We start from the raw sequence: 18981 nt of genomic DNA, 5'->3' as shown, positions 1-18981 counted from the left end.
CGACTATGGGACAAGGATCAGATTGGAAACGTGATGTACACATGTATCATTCTTCACAACATGATTTTGGAGGATGAAAGTAGAGCGGTCGTAACCTACTATGATGATGATGACCCCCAACCAGGTAATGTAACAGACGAAGATAAAGCGGTAAATGAATTTTTTATAAAGTCAAGGGATATACATCACAACCTTCGATCTGATTTGGTGGAACATGTTTCAACGATTCCTGGGTTCGAAACCGAAGAAGACGACGAAGAATGATAGTTTTTTATTTTGATAATTATTTTGTATGTTTATTTTAATAATTATTTTGTATGTTTATGTAGTTTTTGGTTATAAATATATATATATATATAATAAAAAAATAAAGCTGATGTGGCTTGGCCACGCCCAGCATACCCCCTTCAAAGTGGGTTTGGAACTTGAGTTTTGAAATTATACGTGTCAACCGATGCTCCAACCCAAGCCCCAACCCAAGCCCCACCATACCTCACGGTCTTAAAAGTCACCTCAAAGTTCTTCAACTCAATAGGAAAGAAATCATTAGAAAATTTAGAAAACTAGGGGTTTTGGCTGTCGTGCATTGCGCAGCGATTTTGTTGTTATGTTTAAAGTGGATTAGTCATGTTTGTAATAGGTAATTACGGTTCAATATGTATTCAACATAGTGCTGCTTAGGCTTCTGGGTATGGAGACCGTCCCCAGATGATTCCGGAACGGCGCCGGTGGGAACACCATCCTGCCCCCCCCCCCCCCCCCGGCTTCGTCCTCGGCGTCGAGTATGGGACGATGGTGACGATCCACAAGAAGACAAAAACCATCACTCTCCCTCTCTCACACACCTATACAGACAATATATACATATACATTTTAGGTCCATTCCCCATTTTCATACATCCATCCTCTTTGCCCCATCCTCACACCCATCCTACGTGGATCCTACGTGGTGGATCATCCTTCAAGGGAGAACCATCACCATACCGCATAGCCTTATACTTGCAGACGACAAAAATCAATGTCTTGTACGGTTTACGATTAGTTACCACTTATATTCATTATGGTTGGTTACCGTTAGTTACAATATGTTTAAAAAAAAAAGCCTTAAATGGTTACACTTCATTTCATTATAAAAAAATTAATATATAGATAATAGTATAAAACTTTGAAAAGCAATTTTAAAACATTTTTTTATTTTACTTTTCATTCTTGTTACTATTATTCATGGAAATAAAAAAATATATGTAATCAATGAGCTATATATAACTTGTTCGTGAACACTCTCTCTCTCTCTCTCTCTATATATATATATATATATAAAGTATATCGTACATTACGGCTTAACGTACTTCACGTACAACAACTTGCGTGATTTGTTCTATAACATGCGTGATTAATGTTTTCAATATGCGTGATTATTGTGTTTCAACATGCGTGATTTTGGATTTTTGAGTTATAACGTGCGTGATTTTAAAATGAACGTGCGTAATTACCTGTCGTACGTGATGTACATTAAGCCGTAATGTACGTTAACCTTCCTCTCTCTCTCTCTCTCTCTCTATATATATATATATATATATATACACCTCACATCTACATGTACCTTCGTAAACTACATATATGCAACTCGTCAATTTACATATATTCTTTTTAGAGTAAACTGTCATTTTGGTCCCTGAGGTTTGGTCACTTTTGCCACTTTAATCCAAAACTCAAACCTTTTGCATCTGGATCCTTGTGGTTTCAGTTTTATTGCCATTTTGGTCCAAAAGTGAAATCAGGTCATATTTGTCTTTTTTCCTCAGGAGCAAAATGGTAATTATTTATTATAAAATTAAATAATCGTTTGACCAAACAAACGATTTGCTATTATTCCCAAATCACACCACCAACATTCAGAACATCAACCATGTCAAAGCAAGGTCTGCAACGGTGGCTGCAGTGATCAAAGTGGTCGATAATTGAAACCCAGATTTGAACCATCCTGCCGACCACCTGAAACCTTCTTGTCATACTTGTTGTTTCCACAAATCTGAAACCCTCTTACCGGAAATACGAGAGTTGAAGACGAAACATAGATCCAATCTTCAACCCAGATCCTATCTCATCATCAGTTTCGAATGTGTTGGTTCGAGTATTGCTCAGATCTGATGGTCAACGATCATCTCCACCTCTCAATCGACGGGTTTTTTAAGGGCTTCGATGGTGGTTTTCAGGTGATGCGACGATGGTTTCAGGGGGTTCGACGTGGTTTGACAGTTTTGACGACGAGTGGCGGTGCTTCGACCGGGGGGAGCGGTGGTGCGACGGCAGGTGTCGATGTTTTGTGACGTGGTGCGTGGTGCTGCGAGGGTGGTGGTTTGTTTGATGGTGGTGGGGACTGCGAGGATGGTTGTTGTGCGGTGGTGTGGGGGTGGGGCTGCGGTGAAGGGTTGAGCTCTATTTTCTTGTGGTTTAATAAACATTTGGGAGTTCCATCCTGGACTTTCTCGAGGATGTGTGACCTTCGTTTTTCTTGTGGCTTTCAAGTTCCGGACACCATTGCAGATTAATACTATTAAACTTGCAAGAGAATGGGTTTTGGGGGAAGATGATGGATTAGAGTTTGGGTTTGGGGGACGATGATAAGTCCTTTTATATAAATGGATTATTTAATTTTATTATTTTAATTAAGAAAAATTAAAATGACCATTTTGCCACTGAGGAAAAGGACAAAATAGCAAGATTTTATAACACAAATATGATATGATTTCACTTTTGGACCAAAATGGCAATAAAACTGAAACCACAGGGACCCCGATGCAAAAGGTTTGAGTTTTGAACTAAAGTGGCAAAAGTGACCAAACCTCAAGGACCAAAATGGCAGTTTACTATTCTTTTTATTTTAGTTTCTACAATACTAACTTTATAATTAAAAAAAATGAAAAGTAAAAAAAAAGTTGATTTGGTTGGTAATAGTTTTCTCAATTTTTAAGTTCTTAATAGTTTTCTAAGACCATGTGTAGTGGGACGTTTTTTTTAAAAAAAAAATCAAAAATAACGCCCAAAAACGCCCCCCCCCCCCCTCATTACATAGGGCGTTGTTTGGCTTTTTCTTTTGAAAAAAAAATGAATTTGGCGTTTTATATAAAACGCCTTGCCCCCTTCTCCTTGTCCAATCATCTTTCATCTCCCTTTTTGTTATCTAATAAGATTTTTTAGGTGTTTTTTCTTTATTTTATTTAATGCCCCAATAATGTCCAATAATGCCAAATAATGCCCCATCCCCACTACACCTATTTTAGAAAACGCCCAATAATGCCCCTTTGCTGACTGGACCGCCACATGACTTAAAATGCCCTAGTTAGAGGCATTATCTTCCCCTTCCACTACACATGGTCTAATGAATCTAACCTCAACTAGCTAACCTGTTCATGACGCTCTTAAAAAATTTCACTTAAATCATCTGTACTTCGTTATAGTATTTAGAGTTAAATGCCATTTTAGTTCCTGTGGTTTGGGTCATTTTGCCAGTTTAGTCCAAAGGTTTCATTTTTAACCTGTGGGTCCAAAAAGGTTTCACAGTTGCCATTTTAGTCCACTGGGTTAACTTCATCCATTTTTTCTGTTAACGAGAAGGCCAATTTGGTCATTTTGTATGTAATTCTGTTAACTAAAAGGGCAATTCAGCCATATAAAATGACCGAATTGGCCTTCTCGTTAACAGAAAAAATGGATGAAGTTAACCCAGTGGACTAAAATGACAACTGTGAAACCTTTTTGGACCCACAGGTTAAAAATGAAACCTTTGGACTAAAATGACAAAAGTGCTCAAACCACAGGGACCAAAATGGCAGTTTACTCTAGTATTTATTTGATATTTTGATGAACTGTAAATAGTAACTTCATTACATAATATAATTTTTTAAGTTTCAATTTCATATTTATACTTGAAATAATATTAGCCTTCAATCAATTTAGTTGTCGTTAAATTTGATATAACTTGTTGTACTAAGTGTCAATACATTAACGAATTGAGTTTTAGTACACTAAATCATAACACGTGCCTTTATACAACACCCTCCAACCTAACAAATCAAAACAATACTGATCAAAACATATATCATAACTAATTACATAGTTAGTCCCTATGGTTTGCACAAAGTAACATACTTAGGTACTAATAGTTTAAAATCACATTCTAGGGTATTAACTTTTTATTTTGTAACGTTTGGAGGTATTAACGTTATTTGTAGGTTTAAAATCACATTCTATTAGTACCTATATATGTTATTTTGTGCAAACCACAGAGACTAACTATGTTAATACCCTAGAAGTTAATACCTTCAAACTTTACAAAATGAAAAGTTAATACTCTAAAAAGTGATTTTAAACTATTAGTACCTAGGTATGTTATTTTTGGTAAACCACATGGACTAACTATGTAATCTATTTATTAGGTTTTTCTTTTCCAATTGACACATATAACGAACCTGATTGAATACCCGCGACCAAACACCAAGGAATCCCACTAGTTTGGCGTGTTTCTATTTAAAAAAACATTAATCACACTTTTTACATAAACTAATATAAAAATAAATCTTATCAAAAATGATAAATCGGATGACTGCGAGTTGAGAAAATCTACGGTGGGGGTTCGAACAACGTAACAACGACAATAAGCGGCACGTGATAACGACTGTCGGGATAGATTACCGGCGGCCGCAAAAAAGTCGGTTTTTACAACTACAAATGATGCACGTGCTGGCTGCCATTTATCCTCAATGACGTAATACAATACTTTAAGAAGTCAACCCCCTTTCAATTATCAACTCATAAACATCGTTTTGTTTTAGAATTAGTTTTATGTGCGTCCGTGTTTCGAGTCGTTAGATCGAATATTTCTCAACCAATTAAAAAAGACATTATCATAGCTTGTTAGAAAAAAAAAAAAACTAAAACAATAGCAAGACTGTAATTTTGAGCTAAAGGCAAAACTGAATTTGGTAGGACCAATGAGCGAGTGTTAGGCAGTTGTCTGGCATGAATAAAAATTACATCAAGTAAACAATTAAAACAAAACATTTCCATAGTTTTGCAAAAAAAAAAAAAAAAAAAAAAAAAAAAAAAAAAAAAAAAACTAAAACGAAGACAAAACTGTAATTTTGAACTGCGAGCAAAAGCGTAATTTTGAACTTGGGGTAATGTAATTTTAAACTATGGTAAAATCGTAATTTTTTACAGGGAGCATATTCATAATTTTAAAGTAGGAGTTAAATGTATTTTTTAACAACAAAGGCAACACCTCGATCCTTTGCATGCACTAACGGTCATATTAGGGGAGGCAAATAGGATATTCCTTGATGGGGACGTCCGACCTAAGGCCTATCAGCCCATCTCCTTCTCCACACTGTCGTATTAGGGGAGACAAATAGGATATTCCTTGATGGGGACGTCCGACCTAAGGCCTATTAGCCCATCTCCTTCTCCACACTCTTCAACTGTAAATAGTGAAAAAGGAGATGGGCTGATAGGCCTTAGGTCGGACGTCCCCATCAAGGAATATCCTATTTGCCTCCCCTAATACGACCGTTAGTGCATGCAGAGGATCGAGGTGTTGGCGCACGGTGGTTGGAGCCATGTGGCCTGAGGGACGTCCTTGATGTCGGGTCTGTCATCAACTATGATTGGAGATCATGGAGTAGTGAAAGGGTGAATGGCGCAACCTGACTAGTTACACGTCACTGTCCTTTTGTACTGGTTGTCTCCTGCACGATTCCACATCATGGTGGTTGCATGATCACACGCCTGGCATGCCCTGATTGGCTGCATGCTCTACCATTTGTACGAAGTATATTATCCTCAGCTGGCATCCTCATGCTTGCGCTTACAAAACTTGCATCGAACTAACAAGAATGGCTAAGTATTGTGTTGTTTTTAAGTTGGGTATGGTCTTCCGCGTGCGCTGGCTGCTTGTAGCGACGCATGCAGGCACAGGATTTGAGATCATACCCCTTCAATGTTTAAGTTTCTTTTTTTGTTTTTTTACTTTTGTGTTTGCTTCCCCTTCTAGTTCCTTGCTACTTAATATAATCATCTTTCCAAAAAAGTATATAATCTTTAGCTTCAAAAAAATATATTGTCAAGAAAGGACTACAAAAATTGTACGTTTACGTATTTTGAGTTTTAATACGTGTAATTATATAAAAACATCGACATTGTTAGACTTTACCCAAGCAACCTCAAAAATGGATATTTGTTTAGAGAGGAGATCTTGTACAAGATAAAATTGTGTACGAAATGTAGCAGACAAATCAATGGCTGAAAATTAGGCAGTTGCATTTTTGTAAATATGAGACTGAAACAATTGAAAAAACAAATAGAGAAATGGTACTTTGATCATTTCTCACTTTAACCCATTCCACCCTTGATTTTCAAATGTCTATAAATTTTTCATATGTTAATATTTTTTTAAAAAAAAATTACACCATATTAACGAGCATTTTATTCTCTTTAATTTGAACAGCTTATTGCTATAGTTTTCTTTAAAAAAATATTACAGGATTTTGAATACCTTTACGTGATTTTGAATACCCAACACATGACTACGTGATTACGTGATTTTAAATACATGATTTTGAATACCCATTACGTGATTTCATTATTGTATTTTTGTGAAACCCCACTAAGTGATTACGTAATTACGTAGCAATAGTTGAGTATGTATTATTACGTGATTACGTGATTTTGAATACTTATTTCGTGATTACGTGATTTCATTATAGTATTTTATGTGAAATCACACTGAGTATTTACGTAATTACTATAACGACTCGCTTTTTGTAACTTTCCTTATTTAACAAGTTTGATTGTATTTCTATTTTTGGAAAATTGTTTTCTCTTTGTATCGCCTTTCAGTTTCAATCATTGTAATATGAGGCTTGAATCGTAATGAAAACTCAATTTTTTACACACTTGTGTTATTCATAATTCGTAAATACTTGTTATACATTCATTATGCGTGCATACTTGATACAATTTATACACAAATCCATACTTGTTTATACATGCAAAATTCATTTATACATTCATTATTTTATACATCACACTTATGCATTACACTTATACGTTTAAAATGCTTAAAACCGACAAAACACGCATAATCAACAAACTTTATTTTCGAACAAAAGGGAAAATACCCTCTCGTGCGAAAGGCCCTTTCGCACGACAGGTCCCTGTCGCCTGGAATTACCTGTCGCCCCAAACTCAGTTCACAACCTATAAATACCAACCCACTTCTTCATTTTTCAACTTCCATAACTCCGAAATTCTCTCTAAAAACTTGAACTCGAGCATTTCAGCTGAGCATTTTCGAGCAACCTTCTAAGTGAGTTTGCAACTCACTAACACACTTATTTCTTCTCCATTTTTCTACTTTTTCTATCTTTTTTACAAGAACTTCATATCAAAACAGCTGGTACATCAGATCAGATTTGCCTTGGCAATCTGATAACAACTCTCACTACGTCGAGGACCATGCTAAGATTTGAAGTTTAACTTTCAAACTTTTATGAAAAAACTTCCTGTTACTAAACTTGGCCGAATCAGAGACTCACCGGGCTCACAAGCTAAGTTCATAGCTGTGGGTTAGTGTTAGAGTCAATTCCAGCCAAGAAGATGAACAGTTCAACCAAAACCGAGCTGATTTCATCTCGAAACTGAGCCTCTCGCACGGAAGCAGTCCTGTCGCACGAAAGGATACCCCTTTCGCGCGACAGGGACATCATCTCGCACGAAAGGTTCGGATTTCACTTGTTTCGACAATTTCCAAGTGGTGTATGTTGATCAGATCCTCATTTCCAATACGAACGATTCTGATATAAACAATGTGTGAACTAGGGAAGCATGGGCTTCCAATCTAGTTCCACCACCTCACTTGAACTTGTAAACGAACACCCAAACAATCTCCTAGACCTAGAACAAGTTAACCCCCTCTAGCCTCCAACACTTAGTTCATTCTTTCCATGTTGAGTTGGCACATCCGGGTTGTTCTTGTTTGGTTGTTTGGCTATTTACATTCTGTTATTTCCATTTCTGTTATTCATGACCAACCGATTAGTTAAATTTGTTTACTAATTTGTGCTTTGGTGAACTATAACGAGGTTATTACCTCCATGCATGACTTCTATGATACTCTAGACTATTATTATAATATATCTATAACACAACTGGACTCACAAACATAACTGATTAATAGTTAAAACGTTCAAAGACAAAGTTCGATTCAAACAGGCCCCTGTCGCACAAAAGGGTGATCTCTTTCGCGCGAAAGGCTTCTTATCGTGCGAACTATCCTTTCGCCCAAACAGTTTATGTCGTTTCAGTTTCCGTTTATTCTGTTTCCTCATTCCTTGTTACTGATTCTGGCGGGCAAATCAGGACCCGTAAAATCACAGAAACTTAGTGTCGTGACAAGTGCCTGGACAGAATATATTGTCTGTTTAATTATACTTTCATACCTAAATACTTATGTACTTAAATTCCAAATCCAAATCCTTCGTCCAATCTCCAACAACTCATGCCTTCGTTTACCCTCTGTAGGGTAACCTGACGTTCTTGTGCTCGTCAACTCAACTCTTCGCTCGCGGATTAACTAAAGAAGATTTAACAAAACCGTGAGTATACTCGAACAACGCTTTTCCATTTTACACTTTGGGTGCAATATGTTTACCTATTAACCTACATAGTTACACTTAGACTTTTATACAAGTGCACAAACAATCCACTACATGCATGCTAATATGTTATACTTGATTCGTCTATCTTGGTGATTCTTTTGTGTGATAAACTTGTCATTAACTTCGTACGAGCCTCCATTTAACATGTATAGCGCTATAGGAGTAACGCACCGCCTATAGTCTTGTGGTCATGTTAAATTTAATACTTGCGGTAATAAGAGGATTGACTTGAATATTCGCATGCCAGTTATACAATAATCATGTTAACTTAGTTTCCATGTGGATTCGTTTAAATCTTTTTATACTTACGCCATGTAACAAACTTGTATACTCGCTAATACTTTTGTATTAGACCACGTATTTTTAAACATGTTGTAGGTTGATGATGTTGAGATGATGAAACTTAGTAGGGATACTTAGATGCACGCCTTGTTATACTAGATAGGATGTTGTATTTGTTGTATCACTTTGAAACAATGTTGTATTCGAATAATTGTCTCGTTGTTGTATTTCGGAAAAATGTTGTACTTGATTTCATATGTTGTACTTGGCAATGTTATTTGAAATGAAATGAAACCAGTTTTGTTATAGTTATTGTTACAAATAGTGTTATGAAGTCTCAAGCAATCTCGTTCATCTCACTCCGATGTTTCTACCATCGGTTGGGATGTGACAATTACGTAAAAACAAAAACATGTAATATATAATATTTCATATGCAATACCTAATTTTTCAAGTCTAATGATGTATTAAGGATGAATTATATACAAAACATAGTCAAAAATCAACCTGTAATAACCACATAATGTCGTATATTAGAAATTTAATCACGTAAAAAAGCATAAATAATCAAGTTCTTATTATTTGAATGTGTGATCACGTAATAAGCATAATTGTAATAAAGAGAATAGATCATGTACATGACAATATTTTCATACGAAGTATACGAGCGTTTAAGAGGAGGACAAGTGTCATTGCTTGAAGGGTAATTTAGTCCTTTCTCACTTAAACACTTTCCCCCTTGATTTTCAAACGGCTATAACTTTTTCATACGTTAATATTTTTTTAAATTACACCGTATTAACGAGTATTTCATTCTCTTTGATTTGAGCAGCATATTGCTATAGTTTTCTTAAAAAAAAATACAGGATTTTGAATACCCATTAATTCATTACGTGATTTTGAATACCCAGCATATTACTACGTGATTTTGAATACCCATTACGTAATTACACATTCATCATAAACCGTTACGTGATTACACATTCAACATAAATCCATTACGTGATTACACATTCAATATGATTTGTTATAACTAATGTTATTAAAATTATGCTTATGACGTAATTACACATTCAAATAATAAGAACTCGATTGTTTATGTTTTATTACGTGATTAAATCTCTAATATTCGGCATTATGTGGTTATTATAGGTTGATTTGGCTAATATTTATATATAATTTATCCTTAATACGTGATTAGACCTGAAATATTTGGTATTCAAATCACGTAGTCACGTAATAATACATAGTCAACTATTGTTACGTAGTTACGAAATCACTTAGTGGGGTTTCACATACTATATGAAATCACGTAATCACGTAATGGGTGTTCAAACTACGTAGTCATGTTGGGTTTTCAAAATCACGTAATGGGTATTCAAAGTCATGTAAAAACATTTTAAGAAAACTATAGCAATAGGCTGCTCGAATTAAAGAGAATGAAATGCTCGTTAATACGGCGTAATTTTTTAAGAAATATTAACGTATTAAAAAGTTATAGCCGTTTCAAAATCAAGGAGGGGAGGAGTTCAAGTGAGAAAAGACCATAATACCCTTTCTCTATTTGTTTCTTCAATGGTTTGAACCCCATATTTACGAAAATGCCACCGTGTAGTTATGAGCCATTGATCTTGGAAGATCAATAGCTATAAATGTCACGTATCCTTGTTATGAGGGATTCCTAATTGTACATGATCTGCACACCTATTGTCTAATACCTAATAACATCATGACATTATGTTTAATTTAAATACATAAGAGATCATGTACAAGAGAGGAATTTTGTACAAAGTGTAGAAGAGAATCATGACCACACATTTATTTTGTTCAATTTAAGGAGGGAAGGGTATAATGGTCTTTTATCCTTTTAACTAGTTTCCTCCTTGATTTTCAAACAGCTATAACTTTTTTCATACGTTAATATTAAAAAAAATACATCATATTACCGAGTATTTCATTCTCTTTAATTCGACCAGCCTATTGCTATAGTGTTCTTAAAAATAATTTATAGGACTTTAAATACCCATTACATGATTTTGAATACCCAGTACCCATTACGTGATTTTGAATACCCAGTACCCATTACATGATTTTGAATACCCAGTACCTATTACGTGATTTTGAATACCCGATACATGACTATGTGATTTTTGAATACCCTTTACGTGATTTCACATTCAACTACGCATTCAATGTAAATTCATTATTTGATTACACATTCAATATGATTTGTTATAATGAGAAAGGTTATTGTACAAGAGGAAAGAATTGTACGAAGTGTAGAAGACAAGTTTGGCCCTTGATTTACAAGATCAATTGTTGAGATTAAGTGGTCCCCAAATATAGAATTCACATAACTAAAAACAAGGGAAACAAGTGGGGAAAAGGGTAAAATTGGAAAATCCAATATTGTTGACTCATAAACTCACTTCCCTTGATTTTCAAATGGCTATAACTTTTTCATACGTTAATATTTTTTATAAAAATTACACCGTATTAACGAGCATTTCATTCTCTTTAATTCGAGCACAATATTGCTATATTTTTCTTTAAAGAAATTTGAAGGATTTTAAATACCCATTACATGATTGCGTGATTTTAAATACCCAGTAAGTGACTACGTGATTTTGAGTACCCATTACGTGATTAGTTGATTTCATTATAGTATTTTATGTGAAACCCCAGTAAGTGATTACGTAATTACGTAACAATAGTTGACTATGTATAGTTACATGACTACATGATTTTAAATATTCATTTCGTGATTATGTGATTTCATTATAGTATTTATCTGAAACCCTACTGAGTGATGACGAAAAAACAAAACACGTAATACATAATATTTCATACGGAATACCTAATATTTCAAGTATAATCACGTATTAAGGATAAATTATATATAAAACATTAGCCAAACCAACATATAATAACAACGTAATGTCGTATATTAGAGATTTAACCACGTAATAAAGCATAAACACTCAAGTTCTTATTACTGAATGTGTAATCACGTAATAAGCATAATTGTATTAACATTAATTATAACAAGAATCTGGATCATGTACATAACAAAAGTTTCATACGAAGTGTACGTGACATGGAGAGGAGGACAAGTGGCATTGCGTTGAGGGGTAATTTCGTCCTTTCTCATTTAAAACAACTTCCCCACTGATTTTCAAACGGCTATAACTTTTTCATACGTTAATATTTTTTTTAAATTACACCTTATTAACGTGCTTTTCATTCTCTTTAATTTGAGCAGCGTATTACTATAGTTTTCATAAAAAATTACAGGATTTTGAATACCCATTAGTCCATTACGTGATTACCTGAATTTTGAATACCCAGCAGATGACTATGTGATTTTGAATACTTCAAAATAAACCATTACGTTATTACACGTTCAATATAAATCGGTTATGTGATTACTAATTCTATATGATTTGTTATAACTAATGTTATTACAAATATGCTTATTACGTGATTACACATTCAAATAATAAGAACTTGATTGTTTATGCTTTTTACGTGATTAAATTTCTAATATACGGCATTATGTGGTTATTACAGGTTGATTTTTTACTATGTTTTGTATATAATGTATCCTTAATACATGATTAGACCTGAAAAATTAGGTATTGCATTAGAATATTATATATTACATGTTTTTGTTTTTACGTAATTACGTAAACACTCAGTGTGACTTCACATAAAATACTATATTGAAATCACATAATAACAAAATCAGTATTCAAAATCACGTAGTCACATAATAATACATAGTCAACTATTGATACGTAATCACTTAGTGGGGTTTAACAAAAATACAATAATGAAATCACGAAATGGGTATTCAAAATCATGTATTCAAAATCACGTAATCATGTAGTCATGTTGGGTATTTAAAATTACGTAACCACGTAAAGGTATTCAAAATCCTGTAATATTTTTTTAAGAAAACTATAGCAATAAGTTGTTCAAATTAAAGAGAATAAAATGCTCGTTAATACGGTGTAATTTAAAAAAAAAATAGATTAATGTATGAAAAAATTATAGTTGTTTGAAAATCAATGGGGGGGGGGGGGGGAGGAGTTAAAGTGAGAAAGGACTAAAGTATTCTTTCTCTATTTGTTTTTTCAATTATTTCAGTTTCATATTTACGAAAATGTCACCATCTATTGTCAGCCATCAATGACTGCATTTGTCTCCTACACTTCGTACACAATTTTTGTGTTATACAGGATCTCCTCCCTATTTGTTTAATATGTGTGAAATCTTTTGAAATCATTGATTTTACTCTTTTACTAAATGACAATTATGGGTCATAATATAAGCTAAAAATGTAATCTTATTCTAAATGAAAAGTCCAGATCTAGTTTCTATATATTAGTTGTCCAAAACATACGAATATTTTCCAACTAATATATTTTTTTTTTGTTTTCTATATGAAAATCTATAATTTTTTCTAAAATAAACGTACTCGTAAAAGAATAAATAGCTTGTTACTTCATAAAGTAATACTAGTTATTTTATATCGCGCGTTGCGGCGAAACCGAGCAGATGATAATGTAAAGCAAACATGATTTGAAAATAAAACATGTTGTTTAGAAATTCAAACCATTAGAACGATTTAGTTTATCATCGTACCGTTTTATGATACCAAATAAATACTTTATTTTGAGTATAAACTTGTTTTAACAAATCTTATAACAGAATGTCAGGGAAAGAAATCAAGCACAACTACGTACTTAATTTTTGGAAAAAAGTTATAAACGTAACTTATTAAAGAAGTATCAAATTAATCGATAAATTAATATATGTTAAAAAAAGAAAAAAAACAATTATTAAACAAAAGGTAAAGGAAATAGATGTTTAAAAAAATATGTTATTAAAAGTAAATATAATAATAAACTATTATAATATATTAAATAATAAAATAATAAAACAATAAAAAAATATATATTATTATAAAAATAAAGTTACTATTCATCATTCTTCGAAATCAATATATATATATAATATATAATATAATGCGTTATTTTTATGGCTTTATTAGTATACAACAAAGACAATAGGGTGACACTTGTCAACGTAATAATAGTTTATGGATATTATTGTCAAGGCGGATTTGTTAGGTCTAGTAAGATGTTTTTAACAATTAGGTTATGGTGTGTGGTCATAACCTTTATGACCACCATAACTCTTTACATAGACGTCATGTCACTCACTTCTAAGCCACCATTCAAAACCACTATCCTAATGGTGTGGTCATGACTCAAACCACCATCCTCTTTCTTTTTTAAATTTATTTTTGTCTGAAAATCATCAAATGGGAGGGCAGTGGTAAACATGGTTCAATCCACGCAAACCACCATCAATCGAGGAGGGTACTGTATCATTTGATAAATGGTTCTATGTGGCAAATAATGTCCCAACCCATACCCCCACACCCCCATTTATGAGAAAAAAAAAAAACATCATATCTCTCGATAATGAATACAGAGTTTACAAATGTAATCGTTAATTGTTCATGCCTTATAAGAATTTAGAAAAACGAAGATGATTATTGCACATTTGAAATGAAATAGATTATGTTTTCATGTGTATTCAAGTAAACCTGAGATGAGCTTGACTCGTTACATCTTTAATTGTCAAATTAGCGAAGACTTGTCACTATGACGGTGGAGGTAGCAACAAGAGTATTTCGCCTAGGGATGTAAAGGAGCGTTGTCACGTTTGAGCTCAGCTCATTTAGATTAACAGATCGGCTCGAGTTCATTTCAAGCTCTATATGCAAAGGTCGAGCTCGTTTCATGCTCTATATCCAAAGCTCAATCTTGACTCGTAAAAATTTTCAATCTCGAGCTCGGCTCGTTTGTTATTTAATAATTATACGTACCTATCTATATTCATTGATTTATAATTACCAATTTTGATATACAACTAAATATGTTATTTAGTTTGTAATCATAGGTACTAATGATACTAAATATATATTATTATACTTATATAAATAATAGGTTCGTTTAGCGGTTTTGATCCTGGTCTATGAAGCTTGGGTTTGGGTTCATTTACTAAAAAAAAAAAACTTATCTTTAGGCTCAACAAGCTCGTTTAAACTTGGCTAGGTTCAAGGTTTTAGCGAGTCGATCTCAAGTAACTCATGAGTAGTAAAACTCATTTACTCCCCTAGTTTTACCATATCAACAACTAATCAAGTTGTTTCTTAAAGTCTATGGATAAGTTTGATCAAACAAAAAAAAATATTTTATTTTATATTATATTTTATTTTAATATAATATTATATTTTTGGACGGAGAATATCATTCTAAATTTTGTCATGTTGAAACTCACATCACACATATGAAGCCTATATATATGAGTTGCTCCCACAGAATCTTCCATTGCTCCTGTACACCATCATTTCTCCTAAAGGTTGGTTGTTTCTCTCTCTCTCTAGTATACTCCACTCTCTGTGGTTTCTGTCTTTTGAACACAAATCACGAATATCATCACCTTCATCTTCATTTTTTTTAGTTTTTTTTCATAAAATATCATATTCTTAAATTCCATATTTATTTTTTGCTGCACATTAATTTGCGCGCTTGAGTCCGTCTAGCGCTAGCTTTTACTGGTTTTCTGTCTTTAACCCCGCAACAAGTTGTGAACATGATACCATGAGTTTTTCGATAACGGATTCTTACCTACACAAAAATCTTCTGATCTTCTTTAAACGCACTAAAAATGCATAAACTCCAGCCAATAATGTCCATGTCATAACTTTTATTTTTCAGAATGTGACATCAAGAAAAGTATCCTTTTTTGATTTTTTCAGTTTTATTTTTTTTTTTTTTCTTATAATTATTATAACAATTTCCATTTGAACAATTTTCAGCCAATTCATAGCAAAATCAAGAAAATGGAACACAAGTTTGATTCAGAAGCAGTGATCCAAGAATTTGAATCATTAACTAAAGATGCCAAAAGGGTTCAACTTGAAACATTGAAGAAAATCTTGAAAGAAAATGGTGAAGCAGAATACTTGAAAAAATGGAATCTTAATGGAAAGTTTGATCCTCAAACTTACAGTTCATGTGTTCCTCTTGTTACCCACAAAGATCTTGAGCCTTATATTCAAAAGATTGCTGATGGTGCTTCTTATCCTGTGCTTACTGGAAAACCAATCACCACCATCACTTTAAGGTACATAGATTTGCCGGTTTACCGGAGATTGTATCCGGTTTCGGGTTTGTTTGATGGTTTACTGATTGTTTGTTTATGTTTGTAGCTCTGGAACTACTCAAGGGAAGCCCAAGTTTGTGCCGTTTAATGACGAATTGACTGAAACAACAATGCAGATTTACCGGACTTCTTTCGCTTTCAGAAACAGGTATTTTGATGGGAAAATAACGGTTTTTGTTTGTTTAAACGGGTTGTCGGGTTGTAAAGTGGTTTGAGGTGGTAATTGTGTTGGGTTGGCAGGTTGTCAATCCATTTACAACCCGTCAACTCGTATGACTTGTTTAAATAAATAGTCACCGGGCTGTGTTCAGGTTACACAACTTTGAGTTGTAAATGGGTTGACAGGTTGTAATAAATGATTAACGGATCGTAAAAAAGTTGACAATGTTACCGTATAAAAAATATGTTTTTTTAATTTCATTTTAAAGGTTGACATGGTTAATTAAACGAGTTAAACATGAACACATACATGTTTAATTAACTAAACGAGTTAAACATTTGCTTATTAATTAAATAGGATATAAATGACATTCCAAACTCATTATTTTTGTTTCATGTTTCGGGCTCATGTTTACCTTAACAAACAATTTGTTTGCTTTAAAGTTTAAACAATTTGGCGGGTTGGCGTGTTTACCTTAACAAACACTTTGTTTGCTTTAAACTATAAACAATTTGGCGGGTCGATCTGTTTAATAAACGGATTGAATATGAGCACGACATGTTTAACTAAACAGATTGAACATGAACATGACGTGTTTAACTAAACGGATTAAACAGGTCAACCCAAACACTTCATATATATTATATAGAACATAATTGACAAACCAAAAATCTGATTATTTTCTTATCTAAGTTTACAAACTGATTAAACTTGTTACTCTTAAACTATGTTAGGGAATTTCCTATTGGAAATGGAAAAGCTCTGAGTTTCATCTTTGGAAGCAAGCAGTTCACAACCAAGGGCGGTCTACTCGCAGGAACCGCAACGACAAACGTATACCGAAGCGCACAGTTCAAGAAAACAATGCAGGCGATGCAAACCCCGAGTTGCAGCCCAGATGAAGTCATTTTCGCACCCGACTTTCATCAATCTTTATACTGCCATCTCCTCTGTGGACTCATTTTCCGCGAAGAAATCCAAGTCATATCCTCAACATTCGCCCACAGCCTTGTTCATTCGTTCCGAACCTTCGAGCTAGTCTGGTCAGAACTGTGTTCCGACATCCGAACCGGTGTTTTGTCAGCCAAGATCACGGTCCCGTCTATTAGAACCGCCATGGCCAAGGTTCTAGCACCGAACCCTGATCTTGCCGACGAAATTCAGAAAAAGTGTTTGGGTTTAACCGACTGGACCGGGTTGATCCCAGAAATGTTTCCCAACTGTAAGTACATTTACGCGATCATGACCGGGTCAATGGAGCCGTATTTGAAAAAACTACGGGTTTATGCTGGCGGAGTACGGTTGTTGAGTGCAGATTACGGGTCATCGGAAGGGTGGATCGGGGCAAATGTAAACCCCGATTTGCCCCCCGAGATGACGTCTTTCACTGTGCTCCCTAACATCGGATATTTTGAATTCTTACCGTTGACCGAGTCCAACGAGGTGGATTCTGTCGGGCCCGAACCAATTGGGTTAACCGATGTGCAACTCGATGAAGAATACGAGGTCGTGGTCACAAATGTTGCGGGTTTGTATCGGTACCGGCTAGGAGATGTGGTTAAGGTTATCGGGTTTCATAACTCGACACCGAAACTCCAGTTTGTTTGTAGAAGAAACTTGATGCTCACTATCAACATCGATAAAAACACCGAAAAGGATTTACAGTTATCGGTCGAAACAGCTGCAAAACTTTTAGCAGATGAAAAACTTGAAGTCCTCGACTTCACTAGCCATGTAGACTTGACCACCGATCCGGCCCACTATGTGATCTTTTGGGAAGTGAGTGGGGAAGCGAGTGATGCGGTTTTGAAAGAGTGTTGTAACTGTTTGGACAAGTCGTTTGTTGATGCGGGCTATGTGAGCTCGCGAAAAGTCAACGCGATTGGGCGTTTGGAGCTTCGGGTTCTACGAAAGGGAACCTTTCAAAAGATTCTGGATCATTATGTTGGGTTAGGGTCCGCGCTAAGCCAATTCAAGACACCACGATGTGTGGGCCCAAGTAACCGGAAAGTGTTGCAAATTCTTTGCAACAACGTCGTCAAGAGTTATGTCAGTAATACTTTCGGTTAAGGTAGTTTGTTGTGTTTCGCTATATGATGTGTGATTTGCTTTGGTTTGGTTTGTGTTGCTATATTTTGGTTTGGTTTCTACTAGGATTGAAATAATGTTTTTAATTGTGTATAATTAAATAGAAGTGGTTATTGGATTTTAATAATTCTAAGTTTCATCTGTTGGCCGATATTAATCTCAACTTTAAAAAATACCTCCAACGATCCCAACTTATAAGAATTTGGCCCCATCGATCCTTTTCATCTGGAGACCAAATTCTTGTATGTTATAAAAGGATCAATGAGTGTCAAATTCTTACAAGTTGGGATCGTTTGGGGGAATTTTTAAAGTTGGGATTATTATCGGCCAACAGGTGAAACTTTGAATTATTAAAATACAATAACCCTTTTAAAAGAGTAATTCTAGTCTTATACATAATTGTAATTCACCGGAAAGTGTTGCAAATCGTTTGAAATATCTTTTATATACTTATACTTGTTACTTATTACCCGCCAGGTTTGCAGATTTTCT

General features: G+C 34.3%; 1 protein-coding gene across 2 annotated transcripts; it reads left to right on the top strand.

The window, feature by feature from the left end:
• Positions 1-15303: 15303 nt before the first annotated feature.
• LOC110922359 (jasmonoyl--L-amino acid synthetase JAR4) lies at positions 15304-18616 on the top strand. Of its 2 annotated transcripts, none has more exons than XM_022166678.2 (4): positions 15304-15434; positions 15895-16202; positions 16288-16389; positions 17136-18616. In XM_022166678.2, exons 1-4 carry the CDS (start codon positions 15363-15365, stop codon positions 18469-18471), a joined length of 1818 nt encoding a protein of 605 aa, XP_022022370.1. In that variant the 5' UTR covers positions 15304-15362; the 3' UTR covers positions 18472-18616. The 2 variants fall into 2 exon arrangements, with proteins under 2 accessions (XP_022022370.1, XP_022022371.1); XM_022166679.2 differs by lacking the exon at positions 15304-15434 and adding an exon at positions 15690-15811.
• Positions 18617-18981: the final 365 nt, after the last annotated feature.

The sequence above is a fragment of the Helianthus annuus genome, chromosome 17, assembly GCF_002127325.2.
Source record: "Helianthus annuus cultivar XRQ/B chromosome 17, HanXRQr2.0-SUNRISE, whole genome shotgun sequence".
In the NCBI taxonomy this organism is placed as follows: Eukaryota; Viridiplantae; Streptophyta; class Magnoliopsida; order Asterales; family Asteraceae; genus Helianthus; species Helianthus annuus.
The sequence above is the reverse complement of the archived record's forward strand: the minus strand, read 5'-3'. Positions and strand labels throughout refer to the sequence as shown.